Source organism: Macrotis lagotis, chromosome 3, assembly GCF_037893015.1.
Source record: "Macrotis lagotis isolate mMagLag1 chromosome 3, bilby.v1.9.chrom.fasta, whole genome shotgun sequence".
NCBI classification, from domain to species: Eukaryota; Metazoa; Chordata; class Mammalia; order Peramelemorphia; family Peramelidae; genus Macrotis; species Macrotis lagotis.
Genome location: NC_133660.1, coordinates 162790540 through 162803621, shown reverse-complemented (window position 1 = coordinate 162803621; position 13082 = coordinate 162790540). Strand labels below are relative to the sequence as shown.

General features: G+C 42.3%; 1 protein-coding gene across 2 annotated transcripts in view; it reads right to left on the bottom strand.

Moving 5' to 3' along the window:
* KDR (kinase insert domain receptor) overlaps window positions 1-12213 on the bottom strand; it is a 49504-nt gene extending 37291 nt beyond the window's left edge. The window contains exons 1-6 of one of the 2 annotated variants that reach the window (XM_074229413.1): window positions 11765-12213; window positions 7753-7846; window positions 5750-5946; window positions 1293-1432; window positions 906-1074; window positions 391-530 (exon numbers count right to left, since the gene is read on the bottom strand). In XM_074229413.1, coding sequence (XP_074085514.1) covers window positions 391-530; window positions 906-1074; window positions 1293-1432; window positions 5750-5946; window positions 7753-7846; window positions 11765-11828 — 804 coding nt within the window. In that variant the 5' untranslated portion in view covers window positions 11829-12213. The remainder of the gene's footprint in view (window positions 1-390; window positions 531-905; window positions 1075-1292; window positions 1433-5749; window positions 5947-7752; window positions 7847-11764) is intronic. The other variant, XM_074229414.1, reaches the window with a different exon arrangement.
* Between the last annotated feature and the right edge of the window lie 869 nt (window positions 12214-13082).

Sequence of the window (13082 nt, the reverse complement as noted above, 5' to 3'; positions counted from 1 at the left end):
AATAGGACAAAAGCTCTAGCCATGAGTACAAGATGAAAATGAACTGCCAGAGAGACACAGCCAAGAAAAGCAGAATCCCACATGACTCAATGTCTCCCTTGCCCACCTCAGAACTAAAAATACCAAAAGGGGAGCCATGACTTTGAACAAACAATGAAATGGAAAGGGGGAAAATAATATTGTAAGAGAAGGAAGAAAATGATATCTGTCAACTTGTCTTCACTCTCTTCTTGCCCAACAATGGGTGCTCTATGCTCTGTGATCCCTTTAAAACTTAAAGAGATTCTGAGAGTTGATTTGGCCAGAGGCAGCCTCATCTCACCAGGGTGAGTCCCTCCCAAGGAATCTTATCAAGGTATCTGGAGGTCTGGTTTGCTTTGTGAGCATTACCTTCAAAGAAGGATATTCCCAGTGAAAGTCAATTGCTACATTGAGTTCTGTTCTTGCTGTGCAATTCAGAACAAGCTTTTCTCCAACAGCCACTTCCACACTGTGAGGGGGATTCAGAGCCAGATCATAAATTCTGTACCCTAAAGGGAGTAAATTGGAAAAACAGAAAGTAAGAGAGGAAAAAAAAACCTGAAACTGGCTATATGCTCTTTCCCAGTGATACAGTAACTCACACACTTTTAAAATTTCTTGGCCCCTCCCAGGATCCTGAAAGACCAAATCTATCTCAAAGAGTAGTCTATGGAAAACTAGTGTTCTAGGATCCAATATCCCCTCGCACTACAGACTTTTGGACTGTGTGACTTTGAACGAGTAACTTGAACTCTCTGAATTTTAGTTTTCTCATCTGTAAAATGAGAGGATTGGACTAGGTGAACTCTAATATTTCCTCTGTGATTTGATGATCATTATTATTAAGTGGGAATAATTTTTAAAAAAAGTAATTGTCATCTTACCAAGGACCACAATGAAGTACATAAGAGACTGGTAGCTTTCATCATTGATTTTTGCCTCACAGAAGACCATGGCTGCATAACTTATCATGTAGCTGGGAAGAGTGAAGCCTTTCTTGCTATCCCAGAAAATTTTTTCACCATCAGGAACAAACATTTTTTCAGGATACTTCTGGGGGAACATTAATGGCATGGTCAATTGGCATCTCAAATAGAAAACTATAAATTTAGTCTGAATGAATTTACTCAATTGGTTTTTAAATCCCTTGCTAGGCCTTACCCATGTGAGCTTGAAAAACTCTATAGGCAATATTTGTACCTTTTATATACAATGAGATCCCTAACATACAATATGAAAGACCATAGTCAAAAGAAGAAAATTGGACTTACTGCATAAAGTGACACATTGAGGTTTGATATAGAACTGAGGCATGGGATCACAACTGTTTTATTTTTGTTCTCCTTGATGTATACAACACCATGTTGATCACTTACTGATGAAATAAATGGAGATTTATCTAATCTGTAATCTAAAGAAAAAAATTCATTTCATTAGTGAGTTAGTGTCACTTAGAGTATATCATAATAGAATTAGTTTGACATGATACTGTGAACTCAAAGTTTTGTTTTCATATTATCTCTATTATCATTTTAATGGTTCTTTCCCTCAACCCCCCCCAACAAATACTGCAATTCCTCTCCTTCTTTGTAAAGTGCTGAAATCAGCATCAAGCTAAGTTTATGTTTTCAAGTTGTGTGTACAACACCAGAGAAGAGCCAGCCCTCCTTACATGAATTCTGACAATTAAGACATTTAATTTCATTTGATTTCCACTTTCTACATGAAACCTTACCTGATGCCTCCCCATCCTCCCCACCCACACCTCAACTTGTTCTGAACTGCACAATGAAATCAGAACAAAACTTGGGGACTTTCACTTTGACTATCTTGCCTAAGATTTGAAACCAGAATTGTTGGTTCTCTCCCTCAAAGAACTACCCTGTATTTATTTTCTATATATCTCTATACACACACACACACATACACACATATGTATGTATGTGTGTATACACATACACACACACACACACACATACCTGCAATTCCTTATCCTTTAGAATGTAAGTTTCTTAAGGGAGGGAAATGTTTCATTTATATGCTCATATGCCCAGCACCCAGCATAAAAACTTAATAAATGTGTTGATTGATTTTGATTATCTGAATTAAGAGTTGCCTAGAATATTAGCTCATTATCAACCTCTGAAAAATATATCTACCACTCACGTCCTAAAAGTCAGCTATCTTGTCTAAGAGAGTTCATAGTATCCAAATCCATCCACTTGTTGCTCAATACTTGACTTTTATGTCAATGGAAAGGTTTGGTCTCAAGGGTTACTTGAAAGTATCATTTACAAGGGCAAAGAAAGATTTGGAGAGGAGGGGAGGGATAAAGAATCAAGGTGCAGTGTTTATCAAAATAGCATCTCAGTCCCTGAAATAAAAGAGCACAACCCCTGAAAGCTAGATCACTGATCCAGAGCTGGGAAGGCCATCAGAGAATATCCAGTCCAACTCCTTCATTTCATGAAAAATAAAGGAGAAAATGAAATCCAGCAAAGTTGAATGACATGGATAGAAGGTCCTCTGACTCCAGAGCTGTACCACACAGCTAGCAGTCATAAAAACAATCTTCACTTCTCCTTCTCTTTTCCTTTTGTTCTTTTCTTTTCCCTCCTCCTTTCCCTTTCCTCTTTCATCTTCCCTTCCCTGTCTCTTTCCTTTCCTTTCCTTTCCTTTCCTTTCCTTTCCTTTCCTTTCCTTTCCTTTCCTTTCCTTTCCTTTCCTTTCCTTTCCTTTCCTTTCCTTTCCTTTCCTTTCCTTTCCTTTCCTTTCCTTTCCTTTCCTTTCCTTTCCTTTCCTTTCCTTTCCTTTCCTTTCCTTTCCTTTCCTTTCCTTTCCTTTCCTTTCCTTTCCTTTCCTTTCCTTTCCTTTCCTTTCCTTTCCTTTCTTTCCTTTCCTTTCCTTTCCTTTCCTTTCCTTTCCTTTCCTTTCCTTTCCTTTCCTTTCCTTTCCTTTTCCTTTCCTTCTCTTCCCTCCCCCTTCTTACCAACTGATCACTATGACTTTGCAATAAAAGAGTAAATCAATGTCTATACTTTCCTCTACAATGTTCACTATGTGGAAACCACAGTAAAATGTATGAGGAAATAATTCTCAAATTAGAATTTAAAGAATAATACAATCGAACATCCTAAATTCATACCACTTTAAGATTATGAAGGCTAACTGCATTCATTCAATCTCAATACCATAGATGACAGGGACCCAGAAAAATTTCCACTTATATGAGTGGTGCCATGACCAAAGGATGTGAAGGACATACAATAGAAAAGGGAAGAAAACCCTTCAAAACTTTAGTAAAGGAGCTGAGAAAGATTCTTATGGTCTTTCAATGTCACACAAAATGTACAAAACACTTTGGTGGAAAACCACCATCCTCCCTTCAGACAAGGATGCTTTGGATTAGGGGACAGACAAAGCTGGCCAGCAAATTTCAGTGGCAAACTGATGAATGGTTTTGCCTCTCAAATTGGATATGATATGGATTCCAAGCCAGGTTGATGAAGAAACAGTTAAAACCTGTGAGAGGAAAGATTCTTCCCTAACCCCACTCCCATCCCCCAAATTGAAGAAGCTCTATTTCCTCTGCAGCTGCAGAGAACAGAAAAGCAGGAGATCTAACTTTTGCCTTTCAACTAGACATATGTCAAAGCAAGACTTGATGGGGCCAGGGCCCTACTTCCTAGCTCTACCCACTGTGTAAGGGACTTGGGTCAGAAGAGTAAGGAAGCAAATGTGGGTAGACAAGTGAAGCCCAGACCAAGAAATTGAAGACCTATTCAAGGGGAACATCCTTTTCCCATTATAAATCCTCATGACCCCATGTTTGGACAGTTCAGCTCCAAGAACATTGTGGCTCATTCATAACCTTGGACAGGACATTACATTTGAAGTAATCCGCCAAAGACAGGGAATGTTCCAAATAAACAGTGCACTGACCTTCTTGGTTTGACATCCTACCTTCCATCTGCATGCTATGAAAATATAGTGTGACTTCCTTACCCTTAAAGGATGTTCCCTTGGAAACTGAATTAACTCTTGAATGTCATTAAAAGTCTCTCTATTTCATTGTCTCCCCCCAACCCAAGAGGAAATAAACAAAAAGGACCCAAACAACCACCCATCCTCCCCAAACAAAATATTTACTGTTACTTTGTGAAATGAACTGTCACATGTCTCTGCACATCCTGACTTGAGAGAAGGAAATATGAAAATATTATAGGAGAGGTTCACTTCGTAACATTTCCAGCCAGGCTGAGGGCAGGAAATCCTTGTAGTCTCCAGAGATGGGCTGATCTTTTCAGCCTGCCAGATCAAAAGAAGCCAGAGATTCACAAAAAAACTGAGGAGTCCTAGTCCCAAAGTTTGCTTGATATGACAGATTGGAGAATGATCTTTTAAGTGAAGAGGAGAAGAAAGAGGGACTTGGGAGATATGCAGAGAGAGGGGGCCATGGTACAGGGAGCCTTAGGGTCTTACCAGAAGCATTCTAACCATGACTTATATCTACACCTGGCAAATGTAATGAACATTCTTAAGTCTTGTGCAATCCAGTGGTGGCATGTTATTTCAATGTAGATCCCATTACTTCAAAGAAAGGAGAATGTTGCACAATTGAAATGCAAATGGGACATTCACTTAAGATTTGAAGAACAGATTGGAGTCTTTCTCTGAAAATGAAATGCTACTTTGAAAGGGGAAATCTTACCCAGTCATCTTCAGGGATCACAGAAATCCTAGTATACTCAAGTAAAATGCTAGTCACTGTGCCTCAAATTTAATTTAAATCAGTTTACTGATGAGGCTTGCATAGTTGAACTAAAACCAGCAGGAGATTACAAAGTACTTAGATGTTGGGTATGCTCACAACAAGGATATTAGGGCCATCCTGGGTCTCAATAACAGAAATCCTTGAGCTTGATAGTTCATGAAGGCAAGTTCCAAGTTCATTGGGGGGAAAAAGCATTGGATTTGGTGTTAAAGGACTTGGGTTCAAATTCCATCCCTTCTATTTATTACCAATATATCAACTTGTGTAAGATCCTTTTCTCTGTGCTCAGTTTTCTTATCTGTAAAATGAAGGAGTTGGCAAGCTAACACCTGAGGTCCCATTTAGCTGTAAATGTATAATCCCACTTCAATTTTTTTAATTCCTAGAAAGTAAGATGCTAATTCTTGCATTATTTCTGATATTACAAATGTTAAATTCCTATATGACATGGTTCTATTGGATATACCTTTAAGCCATTTAAGACCATTTATGCTACAAACAAAAATAGGATTATTAAAGTTTATTATTAAAGTTTTTCTCATAAAATACAAGTGAAACACACACACACACACACACACACACACACACACACACACAAAATTCCTGTTTAGAGCTCTTATACTCCAAGTTAAACTTTCTCCCTTAACTTCACCCCCAAATCTTCCTGTGCATAAGATTTTAATTGGGATGCACACCAGAATGCTCTTGGGAATATGATAGTCATCATGGAGCATCATTAGCATACACACCTCTCTCCTTTGGAATAAGAGAAGAATCAGTGTAGTTAAGAAAAAAAACCAAGGATGGCATAGACTGGACTCTTAAACAAATGAATGAGACCTGCAGTCTCTGAAATGACTGCAAGAGAAGACTTTTGTCCTGCTTGGCTCTCCTTTGTTCTTCCATTGTTCTAAGGTTAGGAAATCATATGGGAAGTCAATTATAACCACTTACCTTGAACGTAGACATAAATGCTTGAGCTCACATCGCTGTCTTGGTACAGGCACTTGTAAGTTCCAGTATCATTTCCTATCACTTTTGTAATTGTGAGTGTCTTACAAAAGAGACCATCCCAGCAATCAGTCACCATAACTCGATTATCAGAATTTCCCAGATTGCTGGGCCATAGCCAGTCCAAGTCTTTTTGACCCCTGAGGAAAGAAATGTGTCTGAGTTAGGCTATGAAATCATGAACTACAAACCTGGCATCTAGCCAAAGATAAAGACTTATATGGGCCATTGAATATTGTATGGACCATAAAGTCATCATTGCTTCAAGGCCTTTCTCCCAAAACAACCAGTCAAATCTCTTGCAAGAGAGTGCCATAGGAACTGATTCAGAAGTTCCCTCAGACAACTCTGGTGTCATTCATTGGCTCACTCAAAAACTTAGCAGGGCAAGACTCAAAGAGGAAGCTGGCATGGCCCTTGCTATCTATGTCTGTTCTAATAAAGGTCCAAGTTTGTGTTTGGGTTAAAGGTAAAATTTACATAAAGTCATCAAGGTACAGTGACTTCAGAGCCAGGAAGACCAGTGACTGACTATGTGACATACAGTGTGATCCTAAGTTAATCAATTAACCTCTTAATGCTGAAACTATAAGCTAAACTTTACTAATAAACTTTACTAATAAAAGAAATTCTTTACTGAAAGTTCCCTACACCAACGAAATCATAAATCCAGTCCCTATTCTTCATTCCTTCCCTCTTCCCCATACAACTATGGTTTATTTACCCAATTAAATTTGATCTTCTACATAGAGTTTAATAGGTGGAATTTTCAAGGATCCTTTTTAAATGGGTGGAAAAAGGTGTATCCTAGCCTATGCAGGAAGGGAGGGTTGAAGAAAGACTGTTGAACTATTTTTTCCATAGTCTCTCAAAGATTTTTATCATAGACTCCAGAAAGATCCCTGCCTCAGTCAAAGTACTTTAAAGCATGGAGAGCACTACATGACAGAGATTTATACTTTATAAGGACTTATATATAGGTGTCCCAGAAGTTTTACTATAGGAATGCATCTGGTTCAAATGATTTAGGTTTGGATTTACTCATTTGTCTCCTTCAGATCTAACAATTGCTTGCTATTCGGTGAAAGGACAGTCATTTCAATAAGAACCTAATCTCTTTGTAGATTTTTAGCCCCTTTTGGCATCACACAAAATTTTCCATCATTTTCTACTTCCCTAAAAGTACTCTTGTATTAATATGTCCTGGGGGCTTTTTCTGGGATAATTCACCAAGCTCTTCTATCCTCTCTTCTGAAGAGACTTTTTTTTTAGGTTTTTGCAAACAGGGTTAAGTGGCTCACCCAAGGCCACATAGCTAGGTAATTATTAAGTGTCTGAGGCTGGATTTGAACTCAGGTACTCCTGACTCCAGGCCTGGTGCTCTATCCACTTCACCACCTAGCCACCCCATGAAGAGACATTTTAAAAACCTCTTCATGTCTTCACAGACATGCCACTTCTGCCACTGGAGAAGTTTATTTACCCAATTAGTCAAATCAACAATGTGACTTCAAATCTTAGATAGTCATAGGGCAGTCCTTTCTCTATGCAGTGCTTACACAAGATTACTCAAAAAAAGATGCTAAATTTTCACCTCCATGATCAGAATTTTATTAAAGTGTAAAGTTCTGTGAGGAGAGAGTTGTTAAGCATTTGAGAAAACACAGTTCTTCAGGAACTTAGAGGATTGCTTAACCCAAGAGTCTGATCCTAGACTTCTTCATCTCCATCTGAGTCTTCAGGGTTCTACCCCTAAAGGGTCTAACTAGGCAGATCTACATCTTTGCCCGTTCATGGAAAACAGACTCAGGGTGCAGAAAATCTAGCTCAATATTCACCTATCACGATTCTACTTAGGAAAGGATTTCAGTATCTCATTTACAAACAAATTAGGAACAATGTATTCATGACACCCAGAGGACTATTTTTTAAAATGAATTCCTTACCTGCAAGTAATTTGAAGACTTGAATTGGCTGTTACTGTAAGTATGTCTTTTTGTGGGCTGAGAATTGGGGGATCAGGTGAAACAGTGGGCAAACCTGGAGAGAGAGATGAATGTAGTGAGAGCAGTCCCTATAGGAAAAGGATCCCCAAAACAAAGCAGGTTTCTTACTTCTGGACTATCCCTTTAGCAATTCATGGTGTCAAAACTGAAAAGTAACTTTTCACCATTTCGAGTAAAAGTTCACAAGCTTTGTCATAACAGGAAGAATGGGCAGATGGTCATAAACCAGGAGAGCAGCTCAGGGATTCATGGAGCGCGGGTGGAGTTCCTGTTTTCCTGCCTTGCCAACTTCAAGGTCTTACAAAAGGATATGGGACATTGAAATAAAATGAACCTCCATTTGATGAGCTCACTCCCCTGGGAAAGTCCTGGACCACATTTCTTATAAAATGTAGGATACACACATTTGCCTAAACTGCTGATTAATGAATCCTGCTTAGAATGTATTTTGTGCTGTATGAGCAAAGTTCCTTTACGCAACCTGGAGAATCTGTGACCCTGTCTCATTTTCCTTTATGCCATTTAAAAAATTATTTCCTATCTTAAGTAGGTTGAAATTCATCTCAGGGTAGCAGTTCTTGAGGAGGAAGTGGAAGGGGGCCGGGAAGAAGGGTTCAAGGGGAAACTCACACAATATCAAATAATGTACAGATTAGCTCCCTAGAGATGCAGGCAAGAATTCTAACTGATGAATGCAGAGGTAATGACTCACATACTGGTCACAAATTGATAACAAGAAAAGGTTGCCTATGGTTTGAAACCAAGAAAATTCCATGAGAAAGTTTGTTCACTATATCCCATTCTGCAGAAGAATCGGATCCTACATCCATTTTGAGATGCACTTATGAACATATTGAAAATTCATCAGACAATCAATGATTGAGTCCCAAAATACTATTCTTTTAATTAGTGTAATAGAGCATAAATTTACTAGAAATGATCAATATGGTGTCTGCCCATTGAGAGGATCCCCCAAAAAATGAATCACTTGAAAAAAGAATTCATTCTTTGAATGTTTATCAACATAACCATGTGACAACACAAGAAAAGGGAAGGAGAAAGGGAAGTATTTATTCTATATCTTATCTCATCCTATTCTAGCCAAAGGCATAATCAATGTGAATAATTGTAACCAAAAAAACCAAGTTTCTCCTAATACTTTCCCTCTCCCTTTTCCCTCCAGAGATAAGGTATACTTTGGCCTGGATTTTTGGATAAAGCCTCAACTTTACATTTTAGCTTTCCCTAGAACAATAGTGTAGTTAAAAAGTAGAAACTTAAACTTTGTCAATAGGTCCCAGAATGTAGGTTATATTGGTGTTGACTGACAATAGTCTTAACATTAATTATCAACTTAGTATTACAAAAATTTTCATTAAGAAAGGAATAAGTACCTCTCTGCCAAGTGTGTAGTAAAATAATGCTTCCCAAAGCCAAAGTAAACCTTAAAAGTGATTTAGGAGTTTGCTATTCCTAAGTATAGTAGGGAAAAAAATTAAATAAGATTAATACAGCATCTCGAAAATTGATTGGAAAAACACTAGACTGGATCCTCCCAGAGAGATGTGGAAAATTACACTGTGATATACCATCTTGTTTTGCTTGGCTATTTTTCTTTCCTATGGAAGGTTCTCTGGTATAAAGATATTGGGAAAATACAGTAATGAAAAAAATTCATAAAACTTTTTTTTAAAACTTCATTAGGTTGAGAAATAAAAGTTAGTGTTGAGTAGTTTGATATGAAAAATAATCCATTCTATAGGTGCACACTTTGGAGCAATGTGATGAAAGGGAAGGGCACCCCCCCCAAAAAAAAAGAACAAAAAGCATCAGTAGATCAAAGATATTTGGGTTCCATGCAAACTATTGCCCATGTAGAAATCACCTAGATAGTGTTTTTAAAAAAGATAAATGGAATTCAAAAGCAATCCAAGAAAAAAGCAGTTGAGTCTAGATTAGCTTTTTCACTAAACAAAGTTTATTGCTACCCATAAGTAGATAAGAATTTAGCTTATTAATAGAATCATTTAATTGGTGCAAATTCTTCTTTCTGTTACAGTCAGCACTGATTTGGGGGAATTGTTGGGGAATTGTCTTAACTTACATTTTCAAGACAAATTCTAGCCTAAGAAATGCTTTATACCATTACTCAGAAAATTACTTCTGTCTTCAAAGCTTAGCACCAATGTTAATTAATTAATCCTTCTGTTACCCTTCCGTGCTCGAACTCAGAAGGAAAAACAGCAGTACTTCTGTGTGGAGAACTTGAAAGCAGCAATTGTAAACCGTTGCCACTAACGGAATCAAATCCTCCCCAAAAGCGTCCTCCCTCCTCTGTGGAGAGGAAGGTTGCATCCAACATTGAGGAGGACCCCTTCGTGAAAAACCAAATTCTTTCCTCAGGGTTTAAAAGAAATTCAGTCCTTTCTGAAATCCAGCCACTCCGCATAGTTTCTGAACCTGGACGGTAAACACATGGGGGGGGGGGGGGGATTGAGAGGTGGGCGCCTTAGCAACAGAGCCATTTGACCTAGTTCTCAGGCCCGGAGAGACCAATAATTATAAGGTAAATGTAATCAATGTAGACAGACAATCTGGATAATTGAGGGAGAAGACTCTTTTCCTTGAAAGAAAAAAGAAATTCTTTCGCCCTCCCCTCCCCCTCCCCACTCTCCAGTAGCAGGAATTATTCAGATAATTGCCTCAGCTGTCTGGATCCCTTTGCCTCATTGTAAACACAGAAGTAGCTTTTACTTTCTAGAAATCGATAAAGTGTGGCTGCGGGGAAAACACCGTCCCCAGCGTGTGCTTCTGTGAAAGCCCCCGAAGGAGGCTAGCGCAGCTTCGGGGTCATCCTAAACCCGCGGAAAATGCGGGTTCCGAGCCAAGAAGCGGCAAGTGGGGGGGTGGAAGGTGCCTATTCCTGTGGGGCCGATTTTCGGGTTTACACTTCAGACAAAGGGATTTAAGTCCCAGAGAGGGGGCGCTTGGACAAAGCGGTAAGGGCTTTGCTGGTGTGAAGTCTCGGTAGAAGGGGAAGGCGCCTGGAGATGCCCGGGTCCGGGGAGGCTTGCCCGGGAGTGCCCGCAGAGGGTCTCCACGCGCCTCCGGCAGGGGACCTGGGCTGCCTCCCGCAGCGGAGACACCCCCACCCCCAGCGGCCACCAGAAAAGAGCCTCTTCCCGCAGATGCCCCGGGGCGCAGGGGGCAGGCTGGGACTCCCCGACACGACTTCAGTCGCGCTTCCCAAGGCCCAGTGGTCACACTGGCTCTTTTGGAAAGTCCCCCCCACACACACACTCCCTACAGTCCCGAGAGTCGAGACATGCCCACCCAGCCAGCCATCACCCGCCTTGGAAAATGGGGTGGGGACGTGCCTTTCATCCTAGGCATCTCGGAGGACCTGATCGCAGAAGTGGCATCCAGATCCGCTACTTCCCTGCTGTGCTTGCCAGGGCAAATTACTTCTCTTTCTAGGCCTCGGTTTCCTTACTTGCACAAATACGGGGTTGGGTTGGAGTAGATCGGAGATAGCATGCCATCCAAGCGTGGCACTTGCAACTGAGAAGACCTGGGTTCGGACACTCACTAGTGCTGGGAGGGCCGGGTTCTCTCTCAGCCTCAGGTACGTAAGTAAAGTGGGCGCAGTGATACCTGTGGCACCTAGCTCACACGGTGCTTGCCAGGCTCAGGTAAAAAAAAAAGGATGGATACTGCTTTGAAAACTTTGAAGCGCTAAATAACTGCCCCGGATTGTTGTTGGATGTGCAGTCCGAGGACCCCCTCCGGCTCTGCAGTGTGGCCGGGCTGGGCGTCCCCCGGCCACCGCTTAATCCATTCGAGCCGCCAGTGGAAGCCGGGAGTGAGCCCCCCGGGTCTGCGCCCCCCCGGGTCTGCCTCACCTGTCGCCGGCCCGGCCTCCGGCCATCCCCGCGCGCCCGGAGCTCCTTACCTGAGACCAGCAGGCCCTGGCCAGTGAGCCCCAGGAGGACCAGAAGCATCCGAGCGCTCTCCATCCTGCAGCTCGGGCAGCTCCGGCACCGGGTGCTCCAGCACCAGGTGCTCCGGCGCCGGCTCTGCTTCGGGGGGCTTTCTTTGCCCAGTTCCTGGCGTGATGGGAGTCACTCCCCCGCTTTCAGGACCAGGAGCTGCCAGTCAGGGCGGGAGGGAGGGCGAAGGCGCCGGGCGCAGATGCCTCCGGCTTCAGTGCCCGGGTCGGTGCCCCTCACTGGCTCACTTAGCGGAGAGGAGGTTGCCCGGGGGGCCCTGAGTGGGTTCGGGGAGGCGCTCTGAGCTCTCCAAGGGCTGCAAGTGATGGAAGAAGTAAAGAAGAGAAAAATGGACCAGCCAGGGGCAGCTTGGCGTTCCTGGGGGCCTACCCGGGAATCTCTGCTGGGTCAGCCCCTCCACCAGCTCCTCTTGTGAGCACGCGGGGCGGGGCGGGGCCAGGCCCGGCCCGCCCACCCCCATGCCTTGCCCCTCTTCTCTACCTAGCCCGGGCTAAGATTTCACTGGACCTGGCCAAGATAACGCTACGCTTTCCGATAGGCCCAGTGCACAGGGCATCTCCCGGTCTCTGAGCCCCGCTGTAGCCTCCAAAAGGGGTCCCCGTTGCACTAACCAAGACGAAGCCGTCAGTAGTCTAGGAGAAAGTATCCTGAATAAGACTTGGAGAATCTGGTTCCTATCTGCCTGACCCCTAGCAACGCCTTTCCCCTCTTGGCTCAGAATCTACAATTCGGATGCTGAGCTAGCTAATCTAAAGTTCCTTCAGGTTATTCATTTCTTATTATGTATAAGGCACAGGATCCCCTGAGATGTCTTTGGTTGCCCCTCCCCCCTTAGAGACACTAAGGATGAGATGGTCTCAATGGTCTCTACAATTTGTGGACCCAGGTCCGTTTAGGAGTGATCTTCCCTAAATGAGTCCTAACTACTGTTTCGATGGGGGTAGAGAAGCCTAGAGGAGTCTGGGCTGCCAAGAGAGGGCTGCCAAATTCCTACAGAAAGAGGATGCATCTCCAAAGGAGCACCTATGCCGGGACTAGACAGAGGAGAATCCCATCTAGTCCAGCCAGAACTAAGACTGCAGCTGCTTCTCTGATTAAGCACTCATTATTACTCATTATTTTTGAGAGCCCTCTCTCACCCTACCGTGATGAGCAGGGGGAATCTTGCCTTGGATGAAGACAACTTCCTCCTTAGAAGTGCTTGTTTCTATACCCCTCCCTGCCAGGCATAGTCAGAAGCCTGGATTGCAGATCCAACTA